The 16,468-nt window shown below is 37.6% G+C and overlaps 1 protein-coding gene across 5 annotated transcripts; it reads right to left on the bottom strand.

The window, feature by feature from the left end:
- Positions 1-3,453: 3,453 nt before the first annotated feature.
- On the bottom strand, positions 3,454-13,534 carry LOC105939834 (proteoglycan 4). Of its 5 annotated transcripts, none has more exons than XM_036127353.1 (11): positions 13,261-13,534; positions 11,790-11,938; positions 11,182-11,288; positions 10,545-10,677; positions 8,189-8,461; positions 7,802-8,089; positions 6,351-6,493; positions 6,227-6,271; positions 5,904-6,023; positions 4,681-5,181; positions 3,454-4,559 (listed from the first exon to the last, which is right to left on the bottom strand). In XM_036127353.1, exons 5-11 carry the CDS (start codon positions 8,448-8,450, stop codon positions 4,380-4,382), a joined length of 1,539 nt encoding a protein of 512 aa, XP_035983246.1. In that variant the 5' UTR covers positions 8,451-8,461; positions 10,545-10,677; positions 11,182-11,288; positions 11,790-11,938; positions 13,261-13,534; the 3' UTR covers positions 3,454-4,379. The 5 variants fall into 5 exon arrangements, with proteins under 5 accessions (XP_035983246.1, XP_035983247.1, XP_035983244.1 ...); XM_036127354.1 differs by having other exon boundaries at positions 11,182-11,215; XM_036127351.1 differs by lacking the exon at positions 11,182-11,288 and having other exon boundaries at positions 4,681-4,737; positions 4,777-5,181.
- Positions 13,535-16,468: the final 2,934 nt, after the last annotated feature.

Raw genomic sequence — 16,468 nt, 5'->3', positions numbered from 1 at the left:
AGCTCTCCCACGTGAAACACATTCTGGAACATGGCATAATTTCCACACACGGAAACTATTGTTGGAAAACGTGGCACAAGTGCCTTTAAGTGTAAAAGCCAATGAAAGGTCAGTGTAACGATATAAATTTAGCATTTAACATTGCACACTAAATCCCTCCGGGGTTCAAATGGGTATCACAGTATTCCCATGAGTGTCATTTGGACATCAAATCTGTTCATATTTTTTAACTTTTATATGTAATTATTTTTGCTCAATAGATTCCAGGTCATATGATCAACTGACTCAAAATCGGTGTGGGATCATAGTACTCCACTGGCTTCATGAGATACACCTTTAATTTTTTGCATTTTAATTCTGCTCATAATTTTTTATTAATTTGTATATACAAATATTAGCTTCTCAATGCCTTTTACACGCGATATCTCTGCTTCAAATTACCCACGTCTTTATTTTGAAAACATGAAGCTGGCACACGCTGGAGCCCTTTTCTATTTCCATGTTTTTACTATTACGTCTGTAATACGGCCGGGTGCACTTGAAATGTTGGAGCGGCTTGCTCGGATCACAGTGTACCCGGAACAAAGAAGAGGTTTTACCGGGGCGAAGAAGAGGTTTTACCGGGGCGAAGAAGAGGTTTTACCGGAGCAAAGAAGAGGTTTAACCGCAGCGAATGTCTGTCGAATATCCAACTTAAAACTAACTTCACTGTGGTTAAAAAATGCACATAAATACACATTCAACTTTTTAAACGACACAAAACTCGTGTACTGTTAAGTTGGAACACAGGAAAACAAACAATTTTCTTCTAATATGGGATCAGTCATTACTACAATAACTTACCGACAGAGAAAAAAGCAACGAGCAGCAGGAATAAGCTCATCGTGTGCAACGTTTTAATCCGCAAAGGCATCATTGCGTCTTTGTTCCTGACTTTTAAAAGCCTTAAAAAAAAACTAAAAGTTTTTTTTAGGTAAGAGAAGTTGCTGCTCCTGCAGCATGGAGACGTATTGTCCTAAGCTAATGCAGATTGGTCCTCGGTTCATTCAAGGACGAGTTCTCAATGTTTCGAAAAGGGCGTCTCCGATCATCGTGATGCGTTAAAGTGCTGCACGGAAATAACTATAATGCCACATTAATTTACCCAACTAGGGTGCGTGTGTGTGCGTGATTATTAGAAATTAGAAAAATGTGCTATATACTACATATATAAAAGCTGAAACTTGCCAGTGGCTGGAAAAGAAAACTGCTATTATAAAGGGGGAAGAATTATATGAAGTTAACCATGGGGCAAGAATCATACTGATTACCAATGAGATCAGCTTTCTCTTAAGGCATGGGCGTAGGTTTGCATAGGGACCATAGAGCCATGTCCCTACCAAAATCTTGGACCGACCTACTTTCGTAATGGGATACTGCGGTTACTATACGATTAAGCTACAAAACCAGTCCCAGTTAAGAAAACGAAATATTAGCTACACTAAAATAGGTGAAAGCTGCTGAGTGCAATTCTGTAAAGAAGCAGGAGAGAGTGTTTTGATTCAGAAATGTAAGTAACCGACGTTAGTCTCAAAATAGCATTTAATTCTGAAGTATAATACATTTATCAACAAAAACCTAATCTCTTTTATAAAACTAAATATTCTGTGCCAGGCAGGCGTTCTGATATGGAGGACCAAGTCTTCCATATTTAAAAATAAATACGGAAATAAATAAATGCTCAATAAATAAATAAGCATACAATTAATTGCCACCAAAAATACTATAAACAAATAGATGTAGGTCCGTTATAATCTTCAACTTTATTTATTAATTACTTATTTTTTTAAGTATTTATTTATGTGCATGTTATAATATTTTTGTCTGTTTTATTCTTCCTTAGTATTTTTTTACCCTATATATTTCTGTGATGCTATTTATTCCTGCCTGTCATTTTTACATTTCTGTATGCATTTCTGCCTCATTATGCAAATGAGAAGGTGCTGTGTCTTAAGGGCTCAACTGCTGCCCATTGGTTGGTTAGCATTTTACTGCATTGGTCAAATCTACATGGCTTTTCCCCGCACTAAAGCATTGTTTAGTAATGTCAAACTCAGCAGGCAGACGTTGAGTATCCGACCTCATAGACTGGAAGAATTAGAACGCTGTACATTTTTCTGTGGTTTCAGATTTGGCTTTTCCAGATCAATAACTCATCGGCGGATGATTTATTCTACAAAACAGACACCTCTCCGCAACCACAGCAAGGCAGACAGTGATCTACAACCATAGTTTCCTCAAAACGAGTCTCCCACCGCGCAGGGTGAATTAAATTAGACCAGGGGTCACCAACATGGGGCCCGCGGGTACCAGGTAGCCCTCGAGGACCACATGTGGGGCCCTCAAGCTTGTTCAAAAAATAGCACAACCCTCCAGTGAGCTGAATCTAAAATGTTATTTTATTTAGTTGCTTTTCCTTTTTAATCATGCTTGTACTTACACGGATTTAAAATGAATAAAAAAATGTTTATATTACATTAAGGTTAGCTCTGACTCTTTAGTTCAAAGGTCAGTACAGGTAGCCCTTTGTATGACACGGTAGCAATGAATTAGCTCTCAACTTCTAAAAGGTTGGTGACCCCTGCATTAGACCCTATGCAGAGCTTGCTTGATAAGAAAATATTGCAGTTGATTATAAAAGACACAATATGAATTATCAGATTCACATCCAGGCAATAAAAAACACCAGATTATCATTATTACATCCATGTTGGTCTAATTTGTGAATGAGGCGGAGTTTCATCAAGCCGGTCCAACATTTTCCTCTCAGCTGCAACACTTGGGGTTCACGCTGCAAATGTTGGACATCCAAGCTCCGCGGAGTCAGCGGGATCTAGCTCACGGTTGATCCGGTTGAGGGACTCCGATATCGGCCAGAGTCTTTCAGCTGCTCCCTCCTCCCACACGCGGTGGTGCAGTTAGGGACCGTCAAAAAACTTTTGATTCAAGCACTCTAGAGAAACAAAAATCAATAAATTCCGTATCTTGTGACCACCTATGGCAAAACTAATATAAATTCATGCCACTAAATAACATCTGTAAGGCACGCTTATTTTTATTTCATTTTAAGCAATTTTCTATTTTTAAGCAATTTTCAATTTTTAAGATTTTTTCAAAGACAAAAGTTGGCTGAAGTAGTAGAACAATTTCACAAAGAATTTGAGTGAGTGGGTCACATGACCTGGAAGCTATTGAAGAAAAGTCTCAATTTTGTCCCAAGCTATGTAACTGTGTCCAAATTCTAAGTCTGCTGCCCTAACCTGTCTTGCCTATTACTACACCATAAATACCTGTCCTCCAGTTAAACATATTCTCTCCTAATGCTGTCCAGCAATTTAACTGTATTTAATCCTCAGAATTGAAGCTATGAAATCTGTAACGGTGATTTCCATGTGACTCTTTTGAAAGTGCAAATTCAGTTAAGTCCTTTAATGTAGCAACTGGTTTCAAAGAACAGTTTTACACAGATGTGAAAACACATGATTATGAACCAATGGTTTACAATAATAATAAAAAAAAAACATAAATAACAGAATCAATTAGTTTTGACATGTAAAAGTCTCAGCATCACAGAGTTTAAAAACAAAGGTTAAAATGGTAATAGTGGTAAAAACTAAGAATATCATCTGTCTTTCTTTGAAGTCACTAGTAATATAAATATTTGCATATTTAATATACTTTGAGGTGCTTTTATAAACTGGAAATACGGGAATAGTTTTTCTGACCTGAGAAAAAATGCATGAAAAGTAACAGTTTAAATCCATCACATTACATTGATCAGTTACCTAAGCTTACATGTACCTAAGCTAATTCATACCTCGTGCATCAGTTATAATAATGATTTACAATCTTTTTTCCCTGCAAGCCCCCATCTTGTCCCTATAAATACACAAGCAAATCGCTAGTAAACTTTTTTCCTAATCTGCCGGAAAAAAAGCTTCAGGTTTGACATTTTCTCTTACTCTATACTCCAGTTTGAAAAGAATTTATATATATATAGATGCTGTAGCTCCAGGCGGGCCACATTGTTGAGTGATTGTGTTTGCACTTTTGATTATTTTGACGATTCAAAATGCACCACTTTAAGTAATATATAAAGTAGCTGGTTAAAGTTTTTTAAAATTCTTTGGATATGTCTCATCAGAAAACCACCAAAAAAGATGTGTACAGAATCTGATGTCAGTGCAATCCTTCTTTTGTTTCAATGATCCTTATAGGTCTGATAATAGGTTTTTAGGTTTTTGAGGTCTGTAGAGAAATATCATCACTGTTTACAACATGGGTTACAAAGTTCAGTAAAGACTGAAAAAGCTCCATCCCCACAGTGTTCAGCACATGCTTCATAGAAAGTTTAGTTTATCCGAGTTGTAAACATTACTGGAAGTTTCATCTGAACTGAGAAAGGGAGCTGAGGGAAAAGTCACTCCTTTCAGCTCAAATTGCAGCTCAGCATCTGAGGACAAAACATCTGAGCTGAAGGTGGGAGCTGCTGCAGATCCCTGAGATGTTGGAGGTCCAACCTGAAAACAGCAGTTCGGTAGAAAACATAAAGCAGGATTAGTGTAAAATGCAAATGAAATAAAATTAATAAATCAATCAACCTTAGATTTGAAATTCTTCCTGAGATCTGTGTGTGTGTACCTCAGAAAGGGGAGGATACTGACTGGATTCAGGCTGTGGAAGGTTTACGTTGGTAGGCTGTGGTGGGTACATAGATGTAAACTGTGAAGGGTTTACATTGGTAGGCTCTGGAGGGTACATAGATGTAGGCTGTGGAGGGTTTACATTGGTAGGATGTGGAGGGTACATAGATGTAGGCTGTGGAGGGTTTACATTGGTAGGCTCTGGAGGGTACATAGATGTAGGCTGTGGAGGGTTTACATTGGTAGGCTGTGGAGGGTACATAGATGTAGACTGTGAAGGGTTTACATTGGTAGGCTCTGGAGGGTACATAGATGTAGGCTGTGGAGGGTTTACATTGGTAGGCTCTGGAGGGTACATAGATGTAGGCTGTGGAGGGTTTACATTGGTAGGCTCTGGAGGGTACATAGATGTAGGCTGTGGAGGGTTTACATTGGTAGGCTCTGGAGGGTACATAGATGTAGGCTGTGGAGGATACACAGCAGTATTAGGCTGCAACGGCTGCAAAATGAAAAGATACTGAGTCAGTACTGTGAAAATTAGGAAATTATGCAGAGATGATTAAATACAATAAACAAGTATACATGGCAGCAGTGTTCTTCTGTTCATTTTTAATCATACAGCCATCCATTTTCTAACACGCCTATCCCTTATGGGGTCGCGAGGGGTGCTGGTGCCTATCTACAGCTGTCAATGGGCAAGAGGCGGGGTTCACCCTGGACAGGTCGCCAGTCCATCGCTGGGCACATTTTAAATCATTTTTATTCTATTCATACTAATCCTTAAAGTTTTAGGGTCACGGTAGTAATGTAGCTCAATGGGCAATGACACCATTTCCATCAATGTTGGTGTAAAGATAAGGTCAGCCTTGTTTTTTCAAAGTGCTTTATAAATGCAATGTGTAAGGTATTGGAGAATTCGAGACACCAAAATAATTATACCTTTCAACTGAATAGCTGTACATCATGCCATTGCTATTTACTGCTAATATTTTACAGTATTGGTCTAATTTTTTATAATTTGTTCTTTTAATTAATTTTACCTTTCCATAAGCTCTCATGATGGTAGTTCATATTCTCAAATGAAATAATCAAAAGTTCTCTATAAAGTTGCGGTTTGCGGGTACTATTATTATAAAAATATTTAAAGTTTATTAGAAAGTGATCTTGACTGGGGATTTTAAAAATGCAGAATCCTCAGACACCCTTCAGTGTCAAACTTACCGGTGGTTCAATGGAGACAGCTGCAGGTTCTGTAAAGGCTGGATGGTTTACTGGATGAGGGGGGTAAACTGAGGGATATGGGTGATTTGAGTAGCTTGGTCCTGTTGGCTGATTTGTACCCTGCAATTTTTAAGGACAATATAAAAATACATTTTCAACATAAAGTAAAGCTCATTTATTTTTTGACAGCTAAGCATTTTTTGCATATTTACTGCCCCTGCTCTTCGTCACAGTAAGTGGAGTGGAGTTTTGGTTTTATGCATTTTTGTTCTGAAAAATATAGCTTTAAAACAAAAACTATTTGAGCAAAATTAAATACTTGCATGATAGTACACGACGGGTCCTGTAGCGGTCGTAGTCGAGTTGTCCTTTTAAGAAAATGTTAAAAAGAATTGTGTTTATTTGATAAAACACCCGATCTTAGCGTCAATTTGCATAAATACGTACATGATATGTAACAGCAGTTCCTTCTGTAGCTGCATCAGCAGATTTGTCTTTTTTACAGAATCTTTTTTTACAACAGCAACAGCAACATATCCCCAAAAGGAGAGCCACGGCAGCAACAATATATGTGACCAAGTGATGAGATTCTGTAAGATCACAGAGATAGAGGAGACACTTTAGTTTGAATAATCACTGGTTCTCTTTCATGGCATTTGTCTCCTAAAAGGCTCGCACAGCTAATTAGTATGAGCTAGCTAGAGCTGTTGAACAGTATTGCTAGCGATATTTCCAAGTATTTCTACTTCCTTAAAATAAGCATGATAGGCAAAGCAAGGCAAATTTATTGGTATAGCACATTTCAGTACAAAGACAATGCAAAGTGCTTTACATGATTAAAACTTATGGGGGAAACTGAATAAAAGCAAGTTGGAATAAAATGTGGAAAGATTGAAACAAAATAAAAACACGGGAAAATAATGATTTTAAAAACAGTTGGACTACAAACTTGAACTATTGATGTTTCAGTAAGCAGTTTAACTAGAACAGTCAAAGGCAATCCTAAACAAATGTGTTTTTAATCTTGATTTAAAAGAACTCAGGCTTTCAGCACTTTTATAGTTTTCTGGAAGTTTGTTTCAGATAAGTGGAGCATAGGAACTAAATGCTGCTTCTTCGTGTTTGGTTCTGGTTCTGGGTATGCGGAGTAGGCTGGAGCCAGAAGACCTTAGTGGTCTGGATGGTTGATACACTGATAACAAGTCTGTGATGTATTTAGGTGCTAAGCCATTCAGTGATTTATAGACTAATACAAGTATTTTAAAGTCTATTCTCTGAGATACAGGGAGCCAGTGTAAGGACTTCAGAACTAGGGTGATGTGCTCTACTTTCTTAGTCTTAGTGAGGACGCGGACAGCAGCGTTCTGGAACAGCTGCAGCTGTCTCATCGACTTTTTAGGCAAACCTGTGAAAACACTGTTGCAGTAATCAATTTGACTAAAAATAAATGCACGGATTAGTTTTTCCAAGTATTGCTGGTCGCGCTTTTTAGCCAAGAGAAGTATTGCTACTTCCGCAAACTAGCAGACAACCATATGGCTGGGAACAAGCGACAAGTGACCAAGTTGTACACCCGGTCTTTGGACAGTTAAGCTTAGCGCTCAGTGGTACAGCTGTCCGTAGGCTTCTGAGAGAAGCGAGAAGAGGTTTGTGAATGACAATTTAAGCTATGCCGGCCCTACTTTTATAGGGTTGGGGTGTGGACCCTCCCCAGCATAGACGTCATTGATACCAGTCACTCAGGGTTGGCATAATGACATTTAAGCTTCTTATGAGGTCATGCAGGAGGCTGTCCCCATCGTGACACACTCACTCATGCTAATCAGAGAACCAGGGTTGTATTCATAACCTTAAGTTTTATTTTCTATATGAAAAAGTGTAAATGCACTGTGACTCACCATGGATGACCTCCACCTGGACAGACAAGGCCAGGTTGCCTTGTTGGTCTCTGAACTCAAAGGTACCAGAATCCGTAGATTCAACAGGGTATATTTCAATGCCATAACTTTGAATAGTAATTCTCTCAGAGAATATGTCGTCACCATGGAGTAACCGGCCATCTTTCATCACCGTCACCCATTCATCTTCTGTTTCTTGTTTAAACGTCACAGTCCACGGTCCACCAGTGAAAGGATTTGTAATCAAGAGATGCTCATTCACTTTTGGATTATAGGAACGGGTGTTCTCTGTGTTTCACAAATTAGAGATCAGAGTAGTATGTGATTTGTGCAAATGAGATTAAAAATCTCTTGCAACGATGTTCTTTGAAAATATCCTAGTTTTACCTTTTACTGTGAGTAGTATCCTTGAGTCCAGACTCTTGTCTCCTCGTCTGAAGTTGTAGAAGTCGTTGTCTGCCTGAGTAACCCCAGGGATTCTCCAATTATTGCGAAAAACGTTTCCTCTTCTTTTATCATTATTCAGAGTGTTTGTTCTATTCCACAGGATTAATGGTACGTCTTCGTTGTCAGGTGGATTGTACTCCAGGTACTGGACCTTGTCAGAAATTACGTGCTCCAAATTGTGCATGTACTGCCTATTAATCATTTCAGTACAATCTGAAAATATAAATGAAGAAAATAAACATAGGGTCACCCTAACAAAAAACATTTATTATATATTGTTTTTATGTTATTTTTATTGAGTTTTAAAATCTCAGCCAATGTGAAAGGAAATGGCATCAACACACTACCAAGAGTTTGAGAAAAAGGAAAGCAAAGAGAAACTTTTAGACAATAAGTACTGGTCATTTTCCAGTTAAAAATTATTTGGTGATAAATGACAGTGTCAAAATCCGGTATAGAAGGACCATCTGCCGAAATTCAATACTTAAAGCAAGGAATCCATAATTGGCAAAACACTGTGTACTAAAAAATAGCTTAATGATAACTTAATGACTTAATGATCACCAAAAAAGTACTAATTCAATGCAATCTCACAACTTTTACTAAATTAATTCTAGTATATTTCCAAGTTCTTCAAAAGTCCGACAGCAACATGCATCCTGACTGATTCAGTTATAAATGGACGGCTTTAAATAAGTGTATTTATATCTGATACTATATTCTGGCCTAAATAATCAGATCTAAGGACTTACCACTGGATAGTTTTTGTAATAACTGATTAGGGGTACTTTATAACACAGACCAGAGTGAGTATAAACAAGTATAAACAGCTCTGAAATCAACAGAACTTCTCCCAGCACTCTGATAATCTGATACTTGATATAATCCAATCAGTAACAATTACGCATCTTGGCTATTGACAAGCATTTCCTTAATTATTTCATTTAAAATTGAAAATGACTTAAAGCAGAACCGTGTAAGTTTTGACACAAGCATTACCTTAATTTAAGATTTATGAAATTACTTTACAGGTCAATATACAGCACATGGCGAGTATTGATGCTCCATGTGGGCTACCCTTCTCAGAAACTCGCCTATGTAACTTGAAAGGATCAAATACACCGCTGAATGGGTCACCGGCCCATTCTAGGTGCGTTACAACAAAACAAAACAGATATGACACTTACCTAATCAGATACATTTTTAGTTCTCTGATAGGATTTAATCTAGATGGGTAAATGTGGCCTTGTCTTTACAAGTAACTCAATGACTTCTCAATCTTCTGGTCCAAAGTGGTCCACTATCCGATTCAAAAACACGGAAGGAGACTATTTGAAGAAGCAAAGCATAAATTCAAGGATTTCTGCTGACATCTGCCCCCTCTGGTGACAAGTTGGAATGACACCAGTGTTGTGCACGTACAGGTCTTTTGTTTAGAGGCGTGGTCTTCTAAGGTAAGAAAGCTATAAACATTAAAGTTAGCCTGTGTTCTCTCGCTTAGGCATCGATTACGATGGTGACTCAATAAAGTAGCCAGGTGTACGAGAGCATGCTAAAAGGCTCGGGTTAGCGCAGACCTTCCTAAAGAGTGGTAGACGGCAGGTGTTTCCAGACAGGCAGAGAATTTTGGATGTAGGCCTGGTGTTAAAAAGGGCAGCGAAGAAGCCGCAGCCATTTTAAATAAACAGGAAAGTAGCCACAGGAAGTACCAGGTCTGGACTGCAGAAGACTGAGGAAAAGCTATTTTCTCTGATGAGGACCCCTTCTGACTGTTCTGGACATCTGGGAAAAGGTCCGTCCAGAGAAGAAAAGGTTATCTGTAGTATGAGTCTTCTGTCCTATCAACAGTGAAGGGTCCCTAAACTAAACCATATCTGGAGTTTCCTCTCATAGTATTCCTTGAAACCACTACCATGTGATTAGTATCAGAAAATCAGCTTTGCCCAACTATCCAGAAGCAATTTGTTGATACACAATGCTAATTCAACCACAACAGATCACCACATTGCAAGTCAAAAGTGATATGCATGTGGCTGAGGAATAATAAAAGAAAAAAAACTAATGTCCAAGCCAAGAAATTTTATGAATCTTAACCCCAACAAGAGCAAATTTATGGAAAACAATTTTCTGTCAGTCTCAAACGTCTTGGCGTTAAGACAATTAAATCACTTGTCATGCTTCAAGAACTTCCCAACTCTTCTTTCTATATAGCTTATGTGAAGGACCACAGCACAACAAATTAAATCACGTGTTCAGTCAATATTTTATAATGCAAAGATTAGTGTGAAGCTCTCACCTAATACTTTCAATTTGAGCACTTCACGTGAATCTTTACCATCATACAACACCGTATAAACTCCTTCATCCCTTTTGTTTACATCTGTAAGACTGACTGAAGCGGAGGTAACTTTGAGTCGTGAGTCCTTCGCCTAAAAAAAAAAAAAAAAAACAGAAAACATAAACCGATTTATTCAGCAGAAAGAACGGAGTTAGCTACAGTGCCTTGCAAAGTATTCATACCCTCTAAAGGTTTCCCATTTATGTTACAACTATGATTTTGCCCATTTATCCTCATTCTTTGTTGTAAAATAGCTTAGCTTAACTCAGGCAGATTGACTGTAGACTGTCTTTGAACATCAATGTTTGAGTCTTTTTACAGATTCTCAATTAGTTTTAGGCCTGGATATTGACATGGCCAAATAAATACATGCATATAGTTTGATCTGAACCAATTAAGGCCTTTGCTTTTCTGGAGGTGGAACCTCCATGCCATACTCGACTCTTTTGAAGCCGAGGTCTAGGTTTAGCTTTTTTTGTGTATTCACACTTCCCCAAACAAACCAAACTTTCTGAGCAAACAAACCAGTCTGTTTGAAGTGAACTAAGCAGGGCTGGTGTGAATGCACCCTTACACACAGGTGGACTCTACTTACTCATTAGGTGCCTTCTGAGGTCCTTTTGGTAGCACTGGATTTCATTTTGGGATGTCCAAGTATGGGGGGTTCGATAAAAATGCATGCCAAACTTAGTTTATGGTGGTCTATCACATAAAAATCCCAGTCATATATTTGTAGATATAACATGCCTAACTGTGAAAAGGTCTAAGGGGTATAAATGCCTTCACAATGCACTCCAAATAGCAATCACAAGCGGTCGATTATCAGCAGAAGCCATTAGCTTGTCATGATTTAAGTTATGTAACAGTCACAGCTCAGAAATACAACAATAATGTTACATTTAATAGAGGTTAGTCACGTCTTTCTGCTTTCTCCACTTAACTAAAAAGGTGCTGGGTGCAAATTATACACATAAACAGACATTGTTAAAGCTGATTATCTAACAATTCTGTCCAATCAACATATACACAAATACTGCTGTTGATTTGAATACTTATGAATGGGTAAAAATTAATCTACAGACTAGAGTGACATTGGATCTTTTACTTAAAGGGGACATGCATGTTGTTTTCATTCAAGAACCTCACCATCTGCATGGGCAATTATTTCCCGCCTAAATACCAGAGCACCAACAAACTGCTTACCTTCCCTTCCTCCATCAGTACTTTACTCTCGCCACCATTTTTTGGAGTAAAATACAGCGGCTGTCTGTAAAGTTGTGGAAGAAATTGTTTGGGAAACATAACCTCACTGCCATAACAAACTTCTTCCCAGTCTTTTCTAGCAGAAGAACCTGATAAAGGGAGAAATAAAAGCAAACAAAAGGAGGAAATAATTAGTCTCATGTGGGGAGAAGTGAAGCAAGGATGATAAACCAAACAACACATATTAAGTAAGAGAATTGTTTAAAGAATGTTTGATACATTTCCCGAAAGTGTTTTCAAATAAAACCACATTTAAGATATGTTTATTTGTCATAACAATGGTTCATAACAATCCTCTACTAGGGCTGGATAATACGTCGATTTAAAAGATTAATTCAATTTTAGAATTTATGAAGATTTCATTTTTGGAAACTCTGGAATTTATTTTACCAATGGACTAGTTTGGCTTCCAAGAAGAGAGTAGCATGCAACGCAGAATACATGTTTAGGAAAACATTTTGTCAAAATATTGTAAATAGGAAACCTTTTTTTATAATGAGATGAAACACTTTAATTTATTCATTTACTCTTTTTTTTTTTCTTGTATATTACCACTAGCAACAAACATTTAGTTATATTGTCATTGCCAGCATGTTTTACAGCTTGTATTTAGTTGCACTTTGAATTCAGGTCAACTCCGAGACAAAATGCTTGACATAAAAGCACGTTTTTAAAATAATTTCGTTAATTTCTTTTTGTGAAATAAAGAGGATGAAAAAAATATCAATTGATCGGATTTTGTATTGTAATTTTTTAAGCCATATGACCCAGCCCTGCCGTTTGACATGCCCACTATAAGGACATGGCAGTCGAGACATTGCTGAGTCATTCTCATATTAAAATTATCTCAAAAAGTTCTTAAAGCTGTTTTAAAAGGTACATTTGTTCAAAAGTTTCATGATTTAACTATGAACTGTTAAGTTAATCTTTCTTAATTAATAATGATATGGTTCCGTCAATCAAGTCTTATGATGTACAGTATTTAAGAGTTCCACTTCAGCAGGAATCATGAGGAGAAGTGTGCTGGATTGGAAAAAAGCCACTTAGAACTTGCACAAAATGTTCACAAATTTATGTAACACACATAACACACTAGGTCCAAGGATTGGTCGCTTTTCTGTCATTTCCAGCGATAATTGTGTTGGTTTCCCCACTGTTTTCTGCCACTAGACGGCGTATCGAAGACTCAGTTGACAGACATAAAACATGGTATTTTGCAGCACACAATGTCCTGATCTAGACCTTAAGTGCAGATGCATTGAAAGTTTCTGCAAATGCACAACTACATTAACACGCTAGGTTGTCTTAATTGTTGAAAGCCCGATCAATAAAACACTGCCGAACGGTCAGTTAAGTCTGTCCGAAAGGAAAACTGTCAATCACCACGGCTTACTAAATAATTTTCACTCACCACAGATGGCACTGAAAACTGTAACCAAATATATCAACATGACGTGAGGAAGAAAGGCGGAAAAGTGAGGTGTGGTCGCGTTTCTGAAATCTCGTCCTTAGTTTATTTACGTGCCCGCGGGTTGTACGTAACGTGCAACAAACAAGTGATAACCATCTTTTGCTCCGTCTTTTTTCAGGCAATAAAACCCCAGAGTGACGTCCAAAAAGAAAACTAACTGAGAACGAGAGAGACGAACATGTACACAGCAAGTGGGGCGCGTCACTCTGAGGCGGATCACTCCGCCATATCTCATCCTCACTTGGATGTAGTCCCAACTTTGAGCATCAATTATGTCAACAATTTTACCAAGAAATAAAAATCAATTTCAATAAACACAGGACCGAATGAGAATCTTTAAACACAATGGATCTCCACCTTTTCACGAAAACCTAATTACCGAATTCCCATTTGGCAATAATTACTTGTCTTGCCAGCCTTCAAATTGTGGCCAGATTTTCTTTAAAGTGACCGTACAACTAAATGCGCCCCATCATTATGTGGTGCCAACTGCTTGTACGCATTTTCACAGCCGCGCACCCTCCAGCTTTGTGCAGGTTGAAGATGTTCATTTTAACATTTATAAATAAACAGTTGAAGTAGTCTACAAATATGAATAAGATGGTACAAGGAAAACAGATAATGGCACAAGGACGATCTACACAAATATGCGTATCTCTATCACAATAAACCATGTCCTGAGCAGTTCAAAGAGATTACTTCAAACTTAATCTCAAATTGTTCCAAACCCTTAATAATTTATAGTCAGGCTAAGAATCTCTCTGCAGTACAAGTGTCATAAAAACAGATAGCCTACTTAAGGTTCGAAGGCAACACACATTTGAAAGGCTGTGTTTTAAAGTAGTACAGGGAAGGCTGTGTAAATCAGAATTCTACCCTCCAAAACGTTATCAAAATATATGAAATAGAAAATAGAAACATTCCATGATTATGGCAGACTAATTTTACGTCTACTCTAATAGTAACTGCATGCCTTTTGGTCTGTAAGAATAGAAAGTCCTATCTCTGAGTCCATCCCTTTGCCATATAAAAGTCTATGGAAAACTGTTGAAAACTGTCCTTATTGCTCCATGTTTAAATATTGGTATCCAAAGGTAAATTTCACAATATAGCTATTAGGCATGTTCCATTACAAAAGGACTTTAAATTGGACGTTCTTCCATTTCTCAGAGGCCACCTGTCTACATTCTCATCCTTCACAGTTTCAAAACCACCACCACATATTATTTCAGCTGGAGGAAATAAGGGTAATATAAAGTCGGTCCTCTTTTCTATTTTTGACAGAAACTAATATCTTGGCTTTGGTTGTTGAAGTCATACGTTTTTATTATTATATATTGTGTCTCACCAATATTAGACACAATTTATATAGAATATATTCCATCTACCATTGGCATCTGTGTATTGCGGTACAGCGCTTCCTCTGACATTTTCCTTGTAGAACAGCGACCCCTGCTGATTTGTTTTTACTAAAATACAACCACATTTCGTTTCCCCCATTGACTCCAGAAAGTTCCTTGTATTTCTATTCTGTTTTTGTACATATAAAAAAATCTGTCCCCTTATTTAAAAAAAACAAAAAAACTCTCCTCTTTACATTATTTCTAATACCCTTGGGATGAACAGAAAGAACAGAAACTGGCATTAGCTCCCGTCGAGCTCTCACTAAAACAACTTAAGCTCGGTAAAAAGGCTGCAACAAACAAGTGTTCATCATCACCATAGGTTAATTTTAAGTATAACATAATGTAACTGACCATCTTATAACAATAGAGCTGTAGTTTTAATACTCTCTATTATTTTATAATATCAAGTAATAGTTATTTCTCGCTAAGCTAGGCTTTGTTATCCGCGTAATAAGCCTTGTCATCTCTTTTTGCAGCCTACTGCTGGAGAAGCTGGTTGTTCAGGTAGTTGGACTTCTTGGTTCGCCTCCATAATGCATCTAGTGAGGTTCTGGACAGTTTGTGTGGGTTGGAGTTTTCATCTTGGCACCTTCCTCCTCTGGACCAATGTCTGTCACCAATACAACCACCAGAGCCTTGGTTTGAGCCAGGCCTCATGGAAGATTTCTTGAACACCAATTTTATTGTTTTCTTTTGTCCTTTTTGAGGACATCGTAAAGCCCGATGTTGAGTCGCCGGCTGTAGCAGTTCGGTTCATTATTATTTCAATCTTGCGATTTGACAGAAACACACAGATGATGCAAGTCAAACCCGGGTCTACAGCCTTCCGAAAAAAGAATTACAAAAACACAAGTTAGAGAAATGTAGCCTGAAGCTTTCCATTACACAAACCAAAACATATGAAAGCTCGTACATTTGCATGTGTCAATACGGTACATGTGAAGCAATAACGTCACTGTAAATAGTACTAGTGTTACCAATTGATCTTGCATTGCTGAACCCCACTCATAATGCTCATAAGCTGTGCTTATACATCATATAAGTCATGCAAAGGATTGTGTGATTTCTTATAGCTCCTTAGCACAAGTGAGGGACATTGCAAGTATGCTAAAGGAACTATGGTAGGAAGCATACAGGCTCAACCTCCTTCCTTACTGATTGCAGTTTTTGAACAACCCTTATCATGGCAAACGCTGATGCACTTCTGCTTTGCCCTTGTTTCATAGTGCAAAAAGCTTAATACATACAAGACCTATGGGACATACAAAAGAATTCACAATGGTAATTCCAAAAAAGTTAACCTGATTCACAATGGTTAGAGAATCAGGTGTCTGTATGGGAATAAAACGTTGTTTTTTTTTTTTTTGTTTTTTTTTTTGTTTTGTTTTGTTTTTTTTTTGTTCCTCCTTTCCATGTCCCCAAACAAATTCTCCTTCCTGGGGAATTTGTTTTTAATATTCTGAAAACAAAAAACAAAATTAAAATGGCACTTGTCTGTTTTTTTTTAGCATAAACAACTGCTTAAATTTAAGCCTAAATATTAGCATGAAAAAAAGATCAAACAGCCACCTGTTTTGGTGGAAGACATATGAAAGTTTTCCCTTTTGCTTTAGGTGTTGTTGGTGTTTTTCTCTCTCTTTTTCAGAACTGTCCTTGACCACTGGAAAGCACAGGAAAAATGTTAAGCAAGAATATGAACAAAAGAAAACATAATTTGTCCTTGACAAATAAGATTTTTTTTT

The sequence above is a fragment of the Fundulus heteroclitus genome, chromosome 23 (genome assembly GCF_011125445.2).
Source record: "Fundulus heteroclitus isolate FHET01 chromosome 23, MU-UCD_Fhet_4.1, whole genome shotgun sequence".
Taxonomy (NCBI): domain Eukaryota; kingdom Metazoa; phylum Chordata; class Actinopteri; order Cyprinodontiformes; family Fundulidae; genus Fundulus; species Fundulus heteroclitus.
The sequence above is the reverse complement of the archived record's forward strand: the minus strand, read 5'-3'. Positions and strand labels throughout refer to the sequence as shown.